The 14,905-nt window shown below is 36.9% G+C and overlaps 1 protein-coding gene, 1 long non-coding RNA gene and 2 pseudogenes across 3 annotated transcripts; 3 read left to right on the top strand and 1 right to left on the bottom strand.

Annotated features, from left to right (window-relative positions):
* The first annotated feature begins 710 nt into the window (after positions 1–710).
* Positions 711–4,083, top strand: LOC125214708 (ubiquitin-conjugating enzyme E2 2). Of its 2 annotated transcripts, XM_048115838.2 has the most exons (6): positions 711–835; positions 1,259–1,391; positions 1,581–1,606; positions 2,757–2,846; positions 2,922–3,010; positions 3,734–4,083. In XM_048115838.2, exons 2-6 carry the CDS (start codon positions 1,267–1,269, stop codon positions 3,860–3,862), a joined length of 459 nt encoding a protein of 152 aa, XP_047971795.1. In that variant the 5' UTR covers positions 711–835; positions 1,259–1,266; the 3' UTR covers positions 3,863–4,083. The 2 variants fall into 2 exon arrangements, with proteins under 2 accessions (XP_047971795.1, XP_047971796.1); XM_048115839.1 differs by lacking the exon at positions 711–835 and having other exon boundaries at positions 1,240–1,391.
* Positions 3,734–13,603, bottom strand: LOC125215226 (uncharacterized). Its single transcript, XR_007175233.2, has 3 exons — positions 12,736–13,603; positions 8,257–8,305; positions 3,734–5,501 (listed from the first exon to the last, which is right to left on the bottom strand). It is a non-coding gene; the product is annotated as an uncharacterized LOC125215226 (long non-coding RNA).
* On the top strand, positions 6,302–8,149 carry LOC125215222 (cytochrome P450 94A2 pseudogene; annotated as a pseudogene).
* On the top strand, positions 8,912–10,788 carry LOC125215224 (cytochrome P450 94A2 pseudogene; annotated as a pseudogene).
* Positions 13,604–14,905: the final 1,302 nt, after the last annotated feature.

Consider the following 14,905-nt stretch of genomic DNA (forward strand, 5'->3'; position numbering starts at 1 on the left):
TTTGGTTTCCGGCACATGATTTTATGCAGTGTTGTTTTGTGAGTTAATGAGGAGAGAGCAAAGTAAGAGAGAAGAAAAAGTAGAGATAAGATTGTTTCCATTTTAGGAAACGTTTCATTTTTTTTTTGGACAATCCAATAAGAAAAATGTTGCATTTCTAATGGGACAGATGGAGTATTAATTCTCGTGTCATGTCAAATATCTTTAGTTTTTTGGGACGGATGAAGTATTGTTTTTTTAATTTATCCCAATGAAAGATGATTTATTTTATAAAAGGAAAAACGTTATTCCTTGTTGTCCTCTAAAAATAAAATTATAAAAATTTTATAGACGATACGAATTTCAATACTACTACGAATTAGTAAAATATGAGAAAGATAAAAAAGAAAAATTGAGTGCAATATTATTTGCAAAGAGTTACGATGATTAATTTTGTAGGACAGACTTGAAAAAAATAAGATTATTATTCGAGGAAAGAGGAAATATTATCTTTTACGTACTTTATTCTATTCCAATTTTACACCAACAAACTATATAAAAATCAATATTATACCATAATTAATCATATTTAATTATGAAAAAATGGAAAAAAAATATCAAGATTTATTCCTATCAAAGAAGGCCCCAGCTGAGAGAGACCATTAATGGTGATTGCCAGTGAGAAGGTGGGGGCCACCTCTTTGAGCCATTATATACACATCAGTATACGTATAAAATACAAAATACGTACATATTTACACGCCATATGTACAAATATAGAGATTCGATTTTTCCTCTTTCCCTTCCCTTTCTTCACTCCAGCTCCATCCCTGCTCGCCATCAAGACCTCACTCGGGTATTATGTTCATACAACTCTCCCCTCTCTGAATTTGATGAATCAATCGTTAATTAGATCTTTTTTGTTGCGAAATTTTGATTTTGATGGGGTGAATTTAATTGAGCTGTTGGATCCTCATATTTGGGGCTGATTAACCCTAATCTCTATGATTTTCAAAAATTCGATTGATTACTGCCTTTTTTGTGCCCTAATTGTTCTAATCTACAAAATTGCCTTTGTTAGATGTTAATTTCACTTGTCTTTGGCTTCGATTGTGATGAATTGATGTGATTGTGAGCTGAATTCATGCTTGTGATCGAGTCAATTTTGGATTGTGGATGGATACTGTCTAAAAAGGATTTGCTTTTGAGGCTGTGTTACTTGCTGAATCGGATTGATTGTTCGTTGGGATATAGTAGATAAGCCGCGGTGCTTCTGCAGGGAATAATATGTCGACTCCGTCTCGAAAGAGACTGATGAGGGACTTCAAGAGGTTGCAGCACGACCCGCCTGCTGGCATCAGTGGGGCGCCGCAGGACAACAACATTATGCTGTGGAATGCTGTTATATTCGGGTTAGTTCGTTGATTAGTGCGCTTTAGTCTAGCAGGAAGTTCATTCCTAAAGAATTATGTCGCTTTATTGTTGCTTTGAAACTTATTTCTCTGCGATTGAGCAGGTGATTGTATTTGTTTGCCTATGTAGCTCGTATGAGTGTGGTCGGATATGCTAATTCGTGGTTTCTTTTGTTGTTTGGATTGCAGTCCTGATGATACGCCGTGGGATGGAGGTCAGTGATATACCGAAACCTACCCTTCTATCTTTCCTTACGTGATTCACTTGCATATTTGATACTATCCATCCCATTTTAAGTGACTTGTTACTTTTGGCATGTAGATTAGAAAGTTGTATTTTGTGTTTGTGTTTAAAGTAATGCGGTCCTACAAGCTTTGAGCCACTTTTTGTGCTTAAAGAAGGTTGTTTTTTATGGAATGAGCCACTAATAGCGGGGTGCCCCAAAAAGGATTGCGAGCCACTTAAATGGGATATATAAAAGATGCTTCCGATATTAAGATGATTAAATACCTTAGATTTTAAGAAAAAAGGTTGTCTTTATAAATCTCATTATGATGATCATTTGGCCTCTAGTGGAAATGAATGATATATGAACCAATTTATGATAGCGGTGAGTCAATATTTTTAGGTTGTCTGATTATCAAAACATTCGCCTTGCAAAATTGTACACTTATTTATTTATGATCTAGTATTCATGCAATATGTAGATGGCGACAAATGGTAAAGTGGTCCACTGTGTGGGCTTTTGTAGATCAAGCTAGATAACCCTATTGTAGAAAATTACTCTCTGTCATCACTGTTATAATGCATATTTTCATATCATCCAATAATTACAAAAGGAAGATGACCTCTTCCTTGGGTGGCACGGGATTTTATGCAAATTAATTTTGTGTGTTGAGTGAAGAAAATAAGATAAGAGAGGGGGATAAAATAAAGATAAAAGTGTTTCTATTTTTAGTAATGAGTCATCTTGGTTGGGACAAACTAAAAAGGAAAGTAGGCCATCTTCGGTGGGACGGAGGGAGTACATAAATTGTGACACTCAAGACACGTTTTTGAAGTATTTTAACTCTAATTTATTTTGTTAAATACTTCCATACATCTCATTAACATGGAATTTATATAAATTAACTTTGAAATATATCATTATAATCATATGTAGTTTAAATTTAATTTAGAAATTTACAAGGAAAATTAAATATTGTTATGATATTCAGAATCTCAGAATATAAGGGCATCCATAAAGCTTTTTAATGTAATGATACTTAAGATTGCGTGCTTTAATATGTTTTTTCTTTCATCCTACTTGTTATTCATGATATTTGTGCGGCTTAAATGCCTTGGCCATGCTTTAAATTCGACAGGTACGTTCAAGTTGACCCTTCAGTTCACAGAAGACTATCCAAACAAGCCACCAACAGTTCGATTTGTTTCAAGAATGTTCCACCCAAATAGTAAGCCACTCTACGAGGGTTCAATAATGTCATATATTAGTTTATCCCATACTTAAATTTATTAATTTCATTCAGTTTATGCGGATGGGAGTATATGTTTGGACATTCTTCAAAATCAGTGGAGTCCTATTTATGATGTTGCAGCTATACTGACTTCAATCCAGGTAATACTCTGCTCTTTGTTGCGTTGGACATGTTATAATGTTAGCTAAAATGTCTAAGTTGGAGAACTGATAGATAGAATGGTATCCCGTTGCTTATAATCTTGATAAAACGAACAATTTGATACTTCTTTATATACTCGGGAAAGCAGTGATAGTATCAGTTATAAGAAATTTCCCTTCTCATATTTGATAGGCGTTGATTTGGCTTCTTAATATCATCACACATTGCTTCAATTTTTGTTTCGCGTATTGTTTTTGTAAGCATAGCTCTCTCTCTGTCTCTCTCTATATCTTTCTCTCTCTCTCACACACACACATGCAATCATGGTTCATGCTGAATATCTGTTTTTCCTAATTTTTCTTGACAATCTGCTGCATCTACATACGATTAATTAGCCTCATAGCTAGTAGTTTCGTTATGTTCATCTAATCCTTACAACTAAAGAAAACCGTCCGTATAAAAAGATTGGGTGAATCCTCATTATTAGACACGTAATTAGGCTGCTACGTTCGACTCTCTATAACCCTCTGCGGCTTGGGATTGTTTAATGTTGTAGGAATAGCAATACTGCAAGAAACAACAAAGTAAGGCTTTTGGAGATTTTTTGCTGCAATTTGGCCTTATTTTCGTTTTCTATACGCATGAAATACTTGTGATATTCATGAACAATGATATGTTGTTTATCAATGGAAAAAGTTGACATCCCGTTTTGAACTTTGCAGTCATTGCTGTGTGATCCGAATCCAAATTCCCCTGCAAATTCTGAAGCTGCTCGGATGTTCAGCGAGAATAAGAGAGAATACAACCGCAGAGTGAGGGAGATCGTCGAGCAGAGCTGGACGGCCGACTAAGCCTTCCCAAATGGTCGGTGAGTGGGTCGAGGCGTATGTATTGGTGTTTCTCTCTTTGAGTTGGATTAAAGCTATTTAGCTTATAAATCATGCCAAGACTGCTGCATTATATCCATGTAAATTTTCGAATTTCAATGGCCACTGCGTGACTGGAAAATTGTAATGAATGTATTACTTGGAACATCAATCTTATTTTGCAATGTTATTTGAATTACTGCCTATCATTTTGCTTCATGTAAAATTTTATGTCCCGACTTTAGTGATGCATTTCAGTTTGGCACGAGAATTAAGAAAGTTGTGTTTGTTGAGTTAAATAGAGAGTAAGAGTTATTATTTGTAAAAAACATGTGTCGTTTAACTTGGGACGTTCGAATAATAAATACGAGCCACTCACCTTTAGACGAAAGAAGTATTGTTTCATCTATGAAAAATAGTCTGCGTTTGGGTAATATACTCCCTTCGTTCTACAAAAGTATGAACTCTTTTCTTTTTAATCTCTCCTGTAAAAGAGCATACACTTTTTAATTTTGAAATTGTTTTTTCCACTAATAATATTTTAATTATTTTTTCTTTTTATTTCTTTTTTATTTTTGTTCATTAAAATGTGTCAAATTAAAAGTGTATAATTTTATGGGACTGAGAGAGTAAAATGAAATTTGATTTGGCCCGCCTAACATTATTGAAAGGTAAATTTACTTTATTTCAATTTCCCAGTTGTCAAACATCACATACCTCATTGCCTACGTAACCTTCAACTTCTAAAACAAGAAAACATGCACAAATCCATATAACTTCTATTGGAAAATATAAAGTTTGCTTTTTAAAGTTAACATCTTTTCTCGAAACATGGAAGTTCATCTTCTCAAAATGCTAAAATCAATTCAATTACAATGCAATGTTAATCGGACAAATTCATTGGGTCAGCCTGTGAGAGTTATCTACTGTTCTCGGGAACTGAGACTTAATTGAGTTAAAAAATAAATTTAAAATAGCAAGGAAAATGCTAATTATAAAGATATTTATAGTACAAAATATTATTATAATGACTGTTTGTTAAGGTGAAAATGATTAACAATTAATGAATAAATATACTATTCTCTCCGTCCCTAATAATTCGTCACCATTTGACTTGGCACATAGTTTTAAGAAATGTAATAGAAAGTGGGTTGAAAAAGTTAATGGTATATGAGTCCTACTTTTATATATTGATTTTATAATAAAATGTGAGTTTGAATAAATTAGTGAAATATAGGGTTCACTGTCAAAAATGATAAAAATAAAAAGTAACAAAATTTTAGGGACGAACAATGAAGGAAATAGGTAACAAATTTTCAGGGATGAGAGGAAGCAAGAATCAAGATGTGTATTTCATTTAGTCGTTATGAAGATATCAATTAATGTTTCTATAAAGATTAGTCAATGATGAATAATTTTTATGTAAAATAAGGTTAGTGACTACTTCACGAAAGGGCCCTAAACAACTGCATATATCACTTTTCTTTTCTGTTTCGTCAACGTTCTCCAAACCTTTGTCATTAAGAGAAGAGAAAGAGAATTCTCCTTTCTATATATGCAAATAAATTTGAGATGATAAGTCCCGTTTACAAATCTACTACACCAAATTAATAAATTGCCACATCTACAAAAACAAAAATGCTTACATCAAACTCAACCATGTAATAACCAATCAGAAAAATAAATAGTCACGGCTGAATCAGAATCACAAATACCAAACCTTTTATCTCACTTTTCTAATATAAAGTCAGCAGACACGCCGAAAAAGTAATTTTATAATAAGCAGTAATATCCACAAAATCACAAAGTACTTAAAAAAAAATCCAAAAATTTATATCCAAATCTTGGGGACTGATTTCTTGTATTTATGCTACTATATTTACCTAATTATCCTATTTTCGAAAATAAATTAAGTAAAGAAACTTTTTCCTCCAATCTTTTACACTAAAAATTGAAACTTATTTTAATGTAAATATCACGTCACACAATGATTAAACTCGAACTATTTAAACTTAAAAATAATACTCCCTCCATCCCCGATTAAGAGTCACACTTTTCTATTTCGATCCGTCCCCGATTAAGAGTCACACTTCCTACTTACTATATTTAGACATCAAAAATATCTTTATTTTTGGCAAAATTTACATAAAATGCCATTACCTAATTCCATTTATTACACAAAATGTCATTATCTAACAAATTTATTATACAAAAAGTCAAAGAGGTCTCACATTCCACTACCTAACTCCATTTATTACATTTTCAAACACTTCCTTAAAATTCGTGTCCAGTCAAAGCATGACTCTTAATCGAGGACGGAGGGAAGGGAGTAATAGTGTAAAAGGGTAAATCACAGTTTGATCTCAGTTTGCGCTCCTCAAAGAAGCGGCCCGTACCCTAACGTTTTCCCCAATAGCAGACTCGGTGTGTTTTCCATAGCAAAATAATAGCAATGCAATGATATAAAATAGACTTCAACACCTTTGACAAGAAATCTTGATTTTTGTGCCAACCACACGTTTTAATCCTTCGAGTTCACACATGGCAAAATCCCTTCATAAATATTCCATTCAATTTGAAATCAGTTCCAATTCATATCAAGTCTCTCATAAAAAATGGACTTCACCATCTCAACCACACTCATCTTCTTGATACTAATCCCCCTGTCTCTCTTCATCTTCACCAGATCCAAGACCACATCCAAAAACAACTCACCAAAGCCCCCAAAATCATATCCAATCGTCGGTTCATTCTTCACTATAGTGAAGAACAAAGATAGATTCGTGCAATGGTCATCAGAGATAGTCACAAACTCCCCCAACTTAACCTTCCCCATCCACCGCAGCCTCGGCCGTTGGATCATCTTCACGGCCAACCCGGCCAACGTGCAGCATCTTCTCAAGGACAACTTCCACAACTACGAGAAGGGGGACTTCTTCAAGGTCACCCTGAGAGACTTTCTCGGCGATGGCATATTCAACTCCGATGGCCAGACATGGAAGTTTCAGAGGCAGGTTGCAAGTCATGAGTTCAACACGAAGTCCCTGCGCAAGTTCGTCGCGAACGTGGTGGACTCAGAGCTCTCCGAGCGCCTCATCCCCATCTTGAGAAAGGCGGCGGCAGAGAAAATGGTTATTGATTTCCAGGACATTCTGCAGAGGTTTGCTTTCGACAACGTTTGCAAGATCGCGTTCGGTTATGATCCCAGTTACCTGTCGCCGTCTCTGCCTAAAGAGAAGTTCGCAGTCGCTTTTGAAGCGGCCGTGAAGCTATCAAGTGAGCGGTTCAGCACGTTCATCCCATTGATGTGGCAAATCAAGAAGGGGATGAATATCGGATCGGAGAAGCAGCTCAAGAAGGCTATAGGCGAAGTACGAAACTTCGCTAAGGAATTAATCCGGGAGAAGAAGAGAGAGCTCGAGCACAAGTCGTCTCTGGAGTCAGTCGATCTCCTTTCGAGATTCTTGAGCTCAGGCCATTCAGATGAAGACTTCATCACCGATATTGTGATAAGCTTCATTCTAGCAGGGCGAGACACGACTTCCGCAGCTCTCACGTGGTTTTTCTGGCTGCTTTCGGATCATAAAGAAGTGGAGGATGAGATTCTGACAGAGATCAATGGAGCAGCATCAGAAGGCGCATCGGCTTATGATGAGGTGAAGGACATGGTGTACACTCACGCTTCGATTTGCGAAAGCATGAGGCTTTATCCTCCGGTTCCTACGGATAGTAAAGAAGCTATGGGTGATGATGTTTTGCCTGATGGAACTGTTGTGAAGAAGGGCATGAGAGTGGCGTATCATCCGTATGCTATGGGGAGAGTTGAGAAGGTGTGGGGGAAAGACTGGGCGGATTTCCGCCCGACGCGGTGGCTGGAGAGGGCGGAAGGTGGTGGTGAAAAGTGGAGTTTCGTAAACAGGGATAACTATACATACCCAGTGTTTCAGGCTGGGCCGAGGATTTGCCTTGGGAAAGAGATGGCTTTCTTGCAGATGAAGAGGGTGATTGCTGGTGTGTTGCAGCAGTTTAGGGTGGTGGCGGCGGCGGAAACGGAGCCGGAATTCGTGACAGACCTTACAGCTAAGATGAAGGGTGGTTTTCCAGTGAGGATTGAAGAGAGGAACTAGTCTTGGTTATCCTAGATTCCTAGTTAGTTAATATTTTGTGTTTCCTTTGATATGGACCTTTGTAATTTACTACTAGTTCCTAAGGTTGAGACTTAAAACAGTGGCTTTCTTTAATATTTCAAATAAAATTATGATAAAGACCTAACTGTAGAAAAATAGCAATCACAGTCATTTACATATACCAGAAAACAAGATTTTGGAGAAACAAAGATGCAGTGATCAAATAAGATGAAAATCATGTAACATTCTTACCTTATATTGTCGAAAGAGCTGCTGCTTATGATGGTAGAGCAGAGACGACCTGCGAAGGCAGTGGAGAGCACAATGCATAAGTATCATAATAAGATTTTTATTCATACAAAACAGAAGTTCATTGTCAAACTACGCACGAATGAAAAGGTCCAACCAAAGGTGATGGCAAAGTAGGAAATTGTGAAAAGGACCAAAACTTAACATGCTTATCAGATTAAACTTAAAGTAAACTATACATATTATTTAAAACAAATTAATGGCACCTGGACTTTCTTAGTTCCATTGAGACCTGCCAACAGACTTAGATACCTATTGTTATGGATAATGACCATACACTCATCCTATTTCTAGAACTTCCATGCTTATGATCACTTTCCTATCTATTAAACACAAATAAGACAACGTATGGATCAAAGAGTTTCAGATTCAAAAGTTTAGTCAATGGTGAATAATTTTCATGTAAAATAAGGTTTGAGAAATTTTCAGGAAATGGGGAAGTGGCCCAACGCACTGATCATACTTTTCTGTTTTGTCATCGAGTATGAAAGTTCTTAAACTATGTCATAATTCTCCTTTTTTATTATACAAATAAGATTTGAGAAGTCTCGTTCACAAATCAGCTGAACCAAATTAATAAAACTCAACCATGAAAAAAACAATTAGAAAAAAAAAAACATTAATCTGATCACAGCTGCATCACCCCTAACAAACTCTCATCTCACTTGACTAATTTAATGTCAGACAAACCAAAAGTATTTCTATATTACGCACTGATATCTGTAGAATCACACACATCCAAACCCAAAGATTCATACGATCATATGATTTTTCTCCTTTCGAGTTCACACACAACACAATCCCTGCATAAATACCCAATATAGATCGATTCAAATTTCTCAAAAAAATGGACTTCACCTTTTTAACCACTCTCATCTTCTGCATACTTGTCCCACTATCTCTCTTCATCTTCATCAAATCCAAGACCACATCCAGAACCTCAACTAAGCTACCAAAATCATACCCTATCTTTGGTTCGTTCTTTGCAATTGTGAAGAACAGAGATAGGTTCGTGCAGTGGTCATCAGAGATAGTGAAATCCACACCCAACTTAACCTTTCCCCTCCACCGCGGCCACGGCCATTGGATCATCTACACGGCCAACCCTGCCAACGTGCAGCATCTTCTCAAGGATAACTTCCACAACTACGAGAAGGGGAACTTTTTCAAAGTGAACTTGAGAGATTTTCTCGGTGATGGAATATTCAACTCCGATGGCCAGACATGGAAGTTCCAGAGGCAGGTTGCCAGCCATGAGTTCAACACCAAATCCCTACGCAAGTTCGTCGTCAACGTGGTGGACTCTGAGCTCTCCGAACGCCTCATTCCCATCTTGAGAAAGGCGGCGGTGGAGAAAACTGTCATTGACTTCCAGGACATTTTGCAGAGATTTGCTTTTGACAATATTTGCAAGATTGCGTTCGGTTATGATCCCGGATACTTGTCGGCAAATCTACCCAAGGAGAAGTTCGCGGTTGCTTTTGAAACGGCTGTGAAGCTCTCCACTGAGAGGTTCATCTCGTTCACCCCTTTGATCTGGAAAATCAAGAAGGCCATTAACTTCGGATCAGAGAAGCAGCTTAAGATAGCTATAGGCGAAATACGCAACTTTGCTACGAAAATAATCCGGGAGAAAAAGCAAGAACTTGAGCATAAATCCTCTCTAGAATCAGTTGATCTCCTTTCAAGATTCTTGAGCTCAGGACATTCCGATGAAGACTTCATCACTGATATAGTGATAAGTTTCATTCTAGCAGGCCGAGACACGACTTCCGCAGCACTGACATGGTTTTTCTGGCTGCTTTCAAATCATGGAGAAGTGGAGAAAGAGATTCTGAGAGAGATCAATGGACCATCAGAAGCTTCAACAGTTTATGATGAGGTGAAGGACATGGTATACACTCACACTTCAATTTGCGAAAGCATGAGGCTTTATCCTCCGGTTCCTACAGATAGTAAAGAAGCTATAGGTGATGATGTTTTGCCTGATGGAACAGTTGTAAAGAAGGGCATGAGAGTGCTCTATCATCCATATGCTATGGGGAGAGTTGAGAAAGTGTGGGGTAATGATTGGGCAGAGTTCCGCCCGACACGGTGGTTGGAGAGGGCAGCAGGTGGTGATGGAAAATGGAGTTTTGTAAACAGGGATAGCTTTACATACCCGGTTTTCCAGGCTGGACCGAGAATTTGCCTTGGGAAAGAGATGGCTTTCTTGCAGATGAAGAGGGTGATTGCTGGTGTGTTGCAGCAGTTTAGGGTGGTGGCAGCAGCAGAAACAGAGCCAGTATACGTTGCAGAGATGACAGCTAAAATGAAGGGTGGTTTTCCAGTGAGGATTGAAGAGAGGAACTAGTCTTGATTTGCCATGACTAGGATGCTTATCTTAGTTACTTCATATTTTGTGTTTCCATTGTTTCGGACTGTATTTTACTAGTTACGAATGTTACAAGTTTTCAGGCATGAGTTTGATATCTAGTACAGACTGTACAGTGGCTTTCTATAATATTTCAACTGGAGTATAAGATTTGGAGAAACAAAAGGGAACAATAGATGCAGTGATGGATGAGATGAAAATCAAGTAACATGCTTATCTCACATTATCTTTAGAGCTGCTGCTTCTAATGGAAGAGCAGATACAACCTACTAAGGAAATGGAGGGGCCAATGCATAAGTATCATAATGAAATTATTATTCATCCAAAACAGAAGTTCATTGTCAAACTAAGCACGAAAGATAAGGACTAACCGAAGGCAAGGGTAAGTAAAAAAATTGTGAGAAAAGCCAAAATCAAACAGGCATCTTCAGTTAGACTTAAAGCAAATCAAATCTATTAGTGTTTTAAAACAAAATTATGGCACCTGCAGTTTCTAATGTTCCAAGTTTATGAAAATTGGAAACTCTGATAGCTCCATTGAACAGTCCCTACATAACCAGCTTCCAAGAAAGTTTAAGATTTAAAACAAGACTGAGACATGTTTCTAGAACTTCTTTACTCAATGATTAGATTGTTACAGTTAAAGTCGAACAGCCAGGCCAATACAGCAGTTTTGCTTTTCTATTTGTATTTGGGCTGACCAAGCACAAACAACTCAAGGCCTTCCATGGTAATTGATTCTTCCCTGATTTAAGGCAGCTACTTCTATGCCAAAAATGATCAATAAGTCTCACAAATCTTTGGTTCAGTAGATGCACTGCTTCCTACGAACAAGCACATGGAAGACGTAAAGATTATGACCACTTTTTTATCTAGTAACACCAATAAGAAAACATATGCATGTTTAGACTGCATTTTTAAAGATGTTTAAAGGGATGCGACACATCAAATTTTCAAAGCTCCACGGAGAGGCCATTTTCATCTCCTTCTCTTATGCTTATGATTACATTAGACTAGATATGTTATTGCTTATCAATAAATGTCATTTTCTACTGAGCAAACAAGTAACTTGAAACAGGAAGCAAGTCCAAAAACACTCGATGCAAACACTTGAGGAGATGATATCTTTTCCACACTGCGAATCTAGGATAAACAACTTTCCTGGAAAAATTCCTACCTAAATTCACAATTATTATGAGATTCAGTTCAAACGCCTGAATCTGAACACCAACGCAAAGCAATCCCCCAAAAACCCTAACATTTGTAGTAATCAAAACATGAGATTGTGATTGAGCAATGAAAAACAGTGGATGAGCTCTAAAACTGAAACAATTTAAGCCGGATTTCGAAGCATAAACCAATCAATTAGAGAAACAGAAAGAACTACCTCATGACAAATGAATAGCTCGATCAACACAAGAAGCTGAATAATTCCGATAACTCGATAAGCAAGCAATTAATCAAGTTAAAGCAGCATAGAAAATCACAATCGCAAACATTATACAGAAGCTTTTCGAGAACTTTACCGAACAATGAGAATCGGTATTTAGCGGCAAACAGAGAAGAACCATTAATTGGCGGGAAAGGGAGCACAGAAATAAACTCAATTTATAAAAGAGAAAAGATAGTAGTAATATTTGCGATAGCAAGGACAATGCTAATTATTAAGATATTTATAGTTTATTACTCCATCCGTCCCGCTTAAGATGACACGTTTTCCTTTTTAGTTTGTCCCAACCAAGATGACACATTTCCTTATTTGGAAACTTTATCTCTCCAATTAATTCACTCAACCACTTTTTCTCACCCCTATTAAAATATTCACCTTTCTTTCTCTCTCTATTTTAATACTTCCACCCACCTTTTCTCTCTCCAATTAAACACATTAACCAATTACTCCTAAAACCCCGTGCCGATAAGGAATGTGTCATCTTAGCCGGGACCGGAAGGGATCAGCTAAGACATTTCATAAGACATTTGGTGCTACACCAATAATAAATTTACATGTGTATACTCTTTGAAAAAATGAAAAATAAATTAAATCCTACCTGGCATCTCTTCTTCCTCTCACTCAGAATTCAACATTCATTTCATCTTCCCCTGCAACTCCCTATGCATCTTCCTTACAAAGTCTTTCCCAATTGAACTTCACAAACTCATATTTGCTGTAGAAATTCTTCGAAAAGTCGAAGCTTTTATCCAAACCCGCCCCCCCTTCCACCTCCTTCCCCTCCGGTATCGCCGCCTCATTCGGCTTCACGGAGCCGTGCCGCCGCACCAACACGGCTTTGATGTGCTTTGCCGGAGACGGCGGCGGAAACGGCCTCTTGAAAAACCTCCTCGGCGTGCCGCTCCCTAGCGCCGGAGATCTCGCTGGAGACTTCTTGGAGAAGAGGTAATGAGCCAGGCTCGGGCTGTAGAAGGGGAAAAACGGAGACCTTTTTCCTGCTTTGACTTTTTCCTCGCTCTTGTTCTTCTCGAAGCTTCCAGAAGTTCTCCCATTCTCGAGCTTGTTCTTCGCCGGAGCTTGGTGCTAATCGTTATTATGATTTGGGGCATAATTATCGCCAATTTCACCTGATGAATGGCTATTGAGCTCTCTTGAGAGGGTTTGGGTCTAGAAGTGCAAACTCCCATTTCCGTTTATACATACAAAATCTCAACTTTTTTTTCTCTCTCTTTTTATTTGTCCGCAGAGAGAGGCAGAGGTGGTGCTTTAGCTTTCTACCGGCGGCAATATGATGTTCAAAAGGTGGAGAGTTGTGGGGAAGATGAAATGAATGTTGAATTCTAAGTGAGAGGAAGAAGAGATGCCATATAGGATTTAATTTATTTTTCATTTTTTCAAAGAGTATACACATGTAAATTTATTATTGGTGTAGCACTAAATGTCTTATGAAATGCCTTAGCTGATCCCTTCCGAGCCGGGACGGAGGGAGTAGTACAAGATATTAAAATGACTGTTTTTTAAGGTGAAAATGATTAGCAATTAATGAATTAACTACTATTTTTTGAATTAAGAAATATACTTAATTTAGCCATTATGAAGCATAAATTAATGTTTCTTTAAAGATTAATCGATGGTGAATAATTTTGATGTAAAATAAGGTTACTGAATATTTCACGAAATGGGGAACCGCCGCCACGGCCCACTGCTGGACCAGAGGGAGCTGGGGGAGCAACATTTTTTTTGTAATTTTCTTTATTATTTTTATAAATAAAAATTGATAAATGTGGTCTTTTGTTTTAATTATTTTCGTCCGATAATTTTTATTATAGTCCAACTAAAATATAACAACAATCAATAAAATAATGTAATTTATGGCTGTGGCATGCTTGTTATTGGACTGGATAAGTTTTTGTGGCTATACAAGTGTTTTTGTGACTGTGGCTTGGCTATTTCGCACCACTATGGACACTCAAACTGCATTTGTTACTTTTCTATTTCATTCATTGAGTTTGAACTTTCTCTGTCATTAAGAAAAGAGAGAAAGAGAATTCTACTTTCTATATATGCAAATAAGATTTTTGATGACAACTCTAGTTTACAAATCAACTACACCATATTAATAAAATGCCACATCTGCTAAACTGCTAACATCAAACCCAACCATGAAATACTCAATCAGAAAAATAAAATAGACACAGTTGAATCAGAATTACACCTATCAAACTTTTATCTCACTTTTTTAAATATAAAGTCAGAGACACCAAAAACTAATTTTATAATAAACACTAATATCCGCAAAATCACCCACTCAAAGCGTCAAAAATTACTCCTTATATTGAAATCACGGGTACTAATTTCTTGTATTTAGGGTTTAGGGTTTATATTTTCTTTTTCTATTATTTTGTCATATATTAATATTTTTTACAGTTTAAATCATAGTTTAAAATTGGTAGAGTATTTAAAGTTTGCATTTGATCACATTCTTATTTATCAAATTATCCAACTTTTGAAAATAGATTAAGTAAAGAAACTACCAAACTTTTTCCCCTTATTATACACCAAAGGCGAATCCCTCACTCTAGAGCCCCACATCTCGACTAGACATAAAAGTAAAAGAGTTTGATCAAATCCCTATTATCTATTTATCCAACTTTTGAAAATAGATTAAGTAAAGAAACTACCAAACTTTTTCCCCTTATTATACACCAAAGGCGAATCCCTCACTTTAGGGCCCCACATCTCGACTAGACATAATAGTAAAAGGGTTT

The sequence above is a fragment of the Salvia hispanica genome, chromosome 3, assembly GCF_029641045.1.
Source record: "Salvia hispanica isolate PSC_SH4W2 chromosome 3, Shi_PSC_v1, whole genome shotgun sequence".
Lineage (NCBI taxonomy): Eukaryota > Viridiplantae > Streptophyta > Magnoliopsida > Lamiales > Lamiaceae > Salvia > Salvia hispanica.

What these genes read in the sequence shown, in the direction of transcription:
- LOC125214708 (XM_048115838.2), top strand. Translation starts at nt 1,267, where the DNA reads ATGTCGACTCCGTCTCGAAAGAGACTGATGAGGGACTTCAAGAGGTTG. An exon ending in TGATACGCCGTGGGATGGAG is followed by an intron (nt 1,607 to 2,756) that starts GTCAGTGATATA and finishes TAAATTCGACAG; the next exon opens with GTACGTTCAAGTTGACCCTT. An exon ending in AAGAATGTTCCACCCAAATA is followed by an intron (nt 2,847 to 2,921) that starts GTAAGCCACTCT and finishes AATTTCATTCAG; the next exon opens with TTTATGCGGATGGGAGTATA.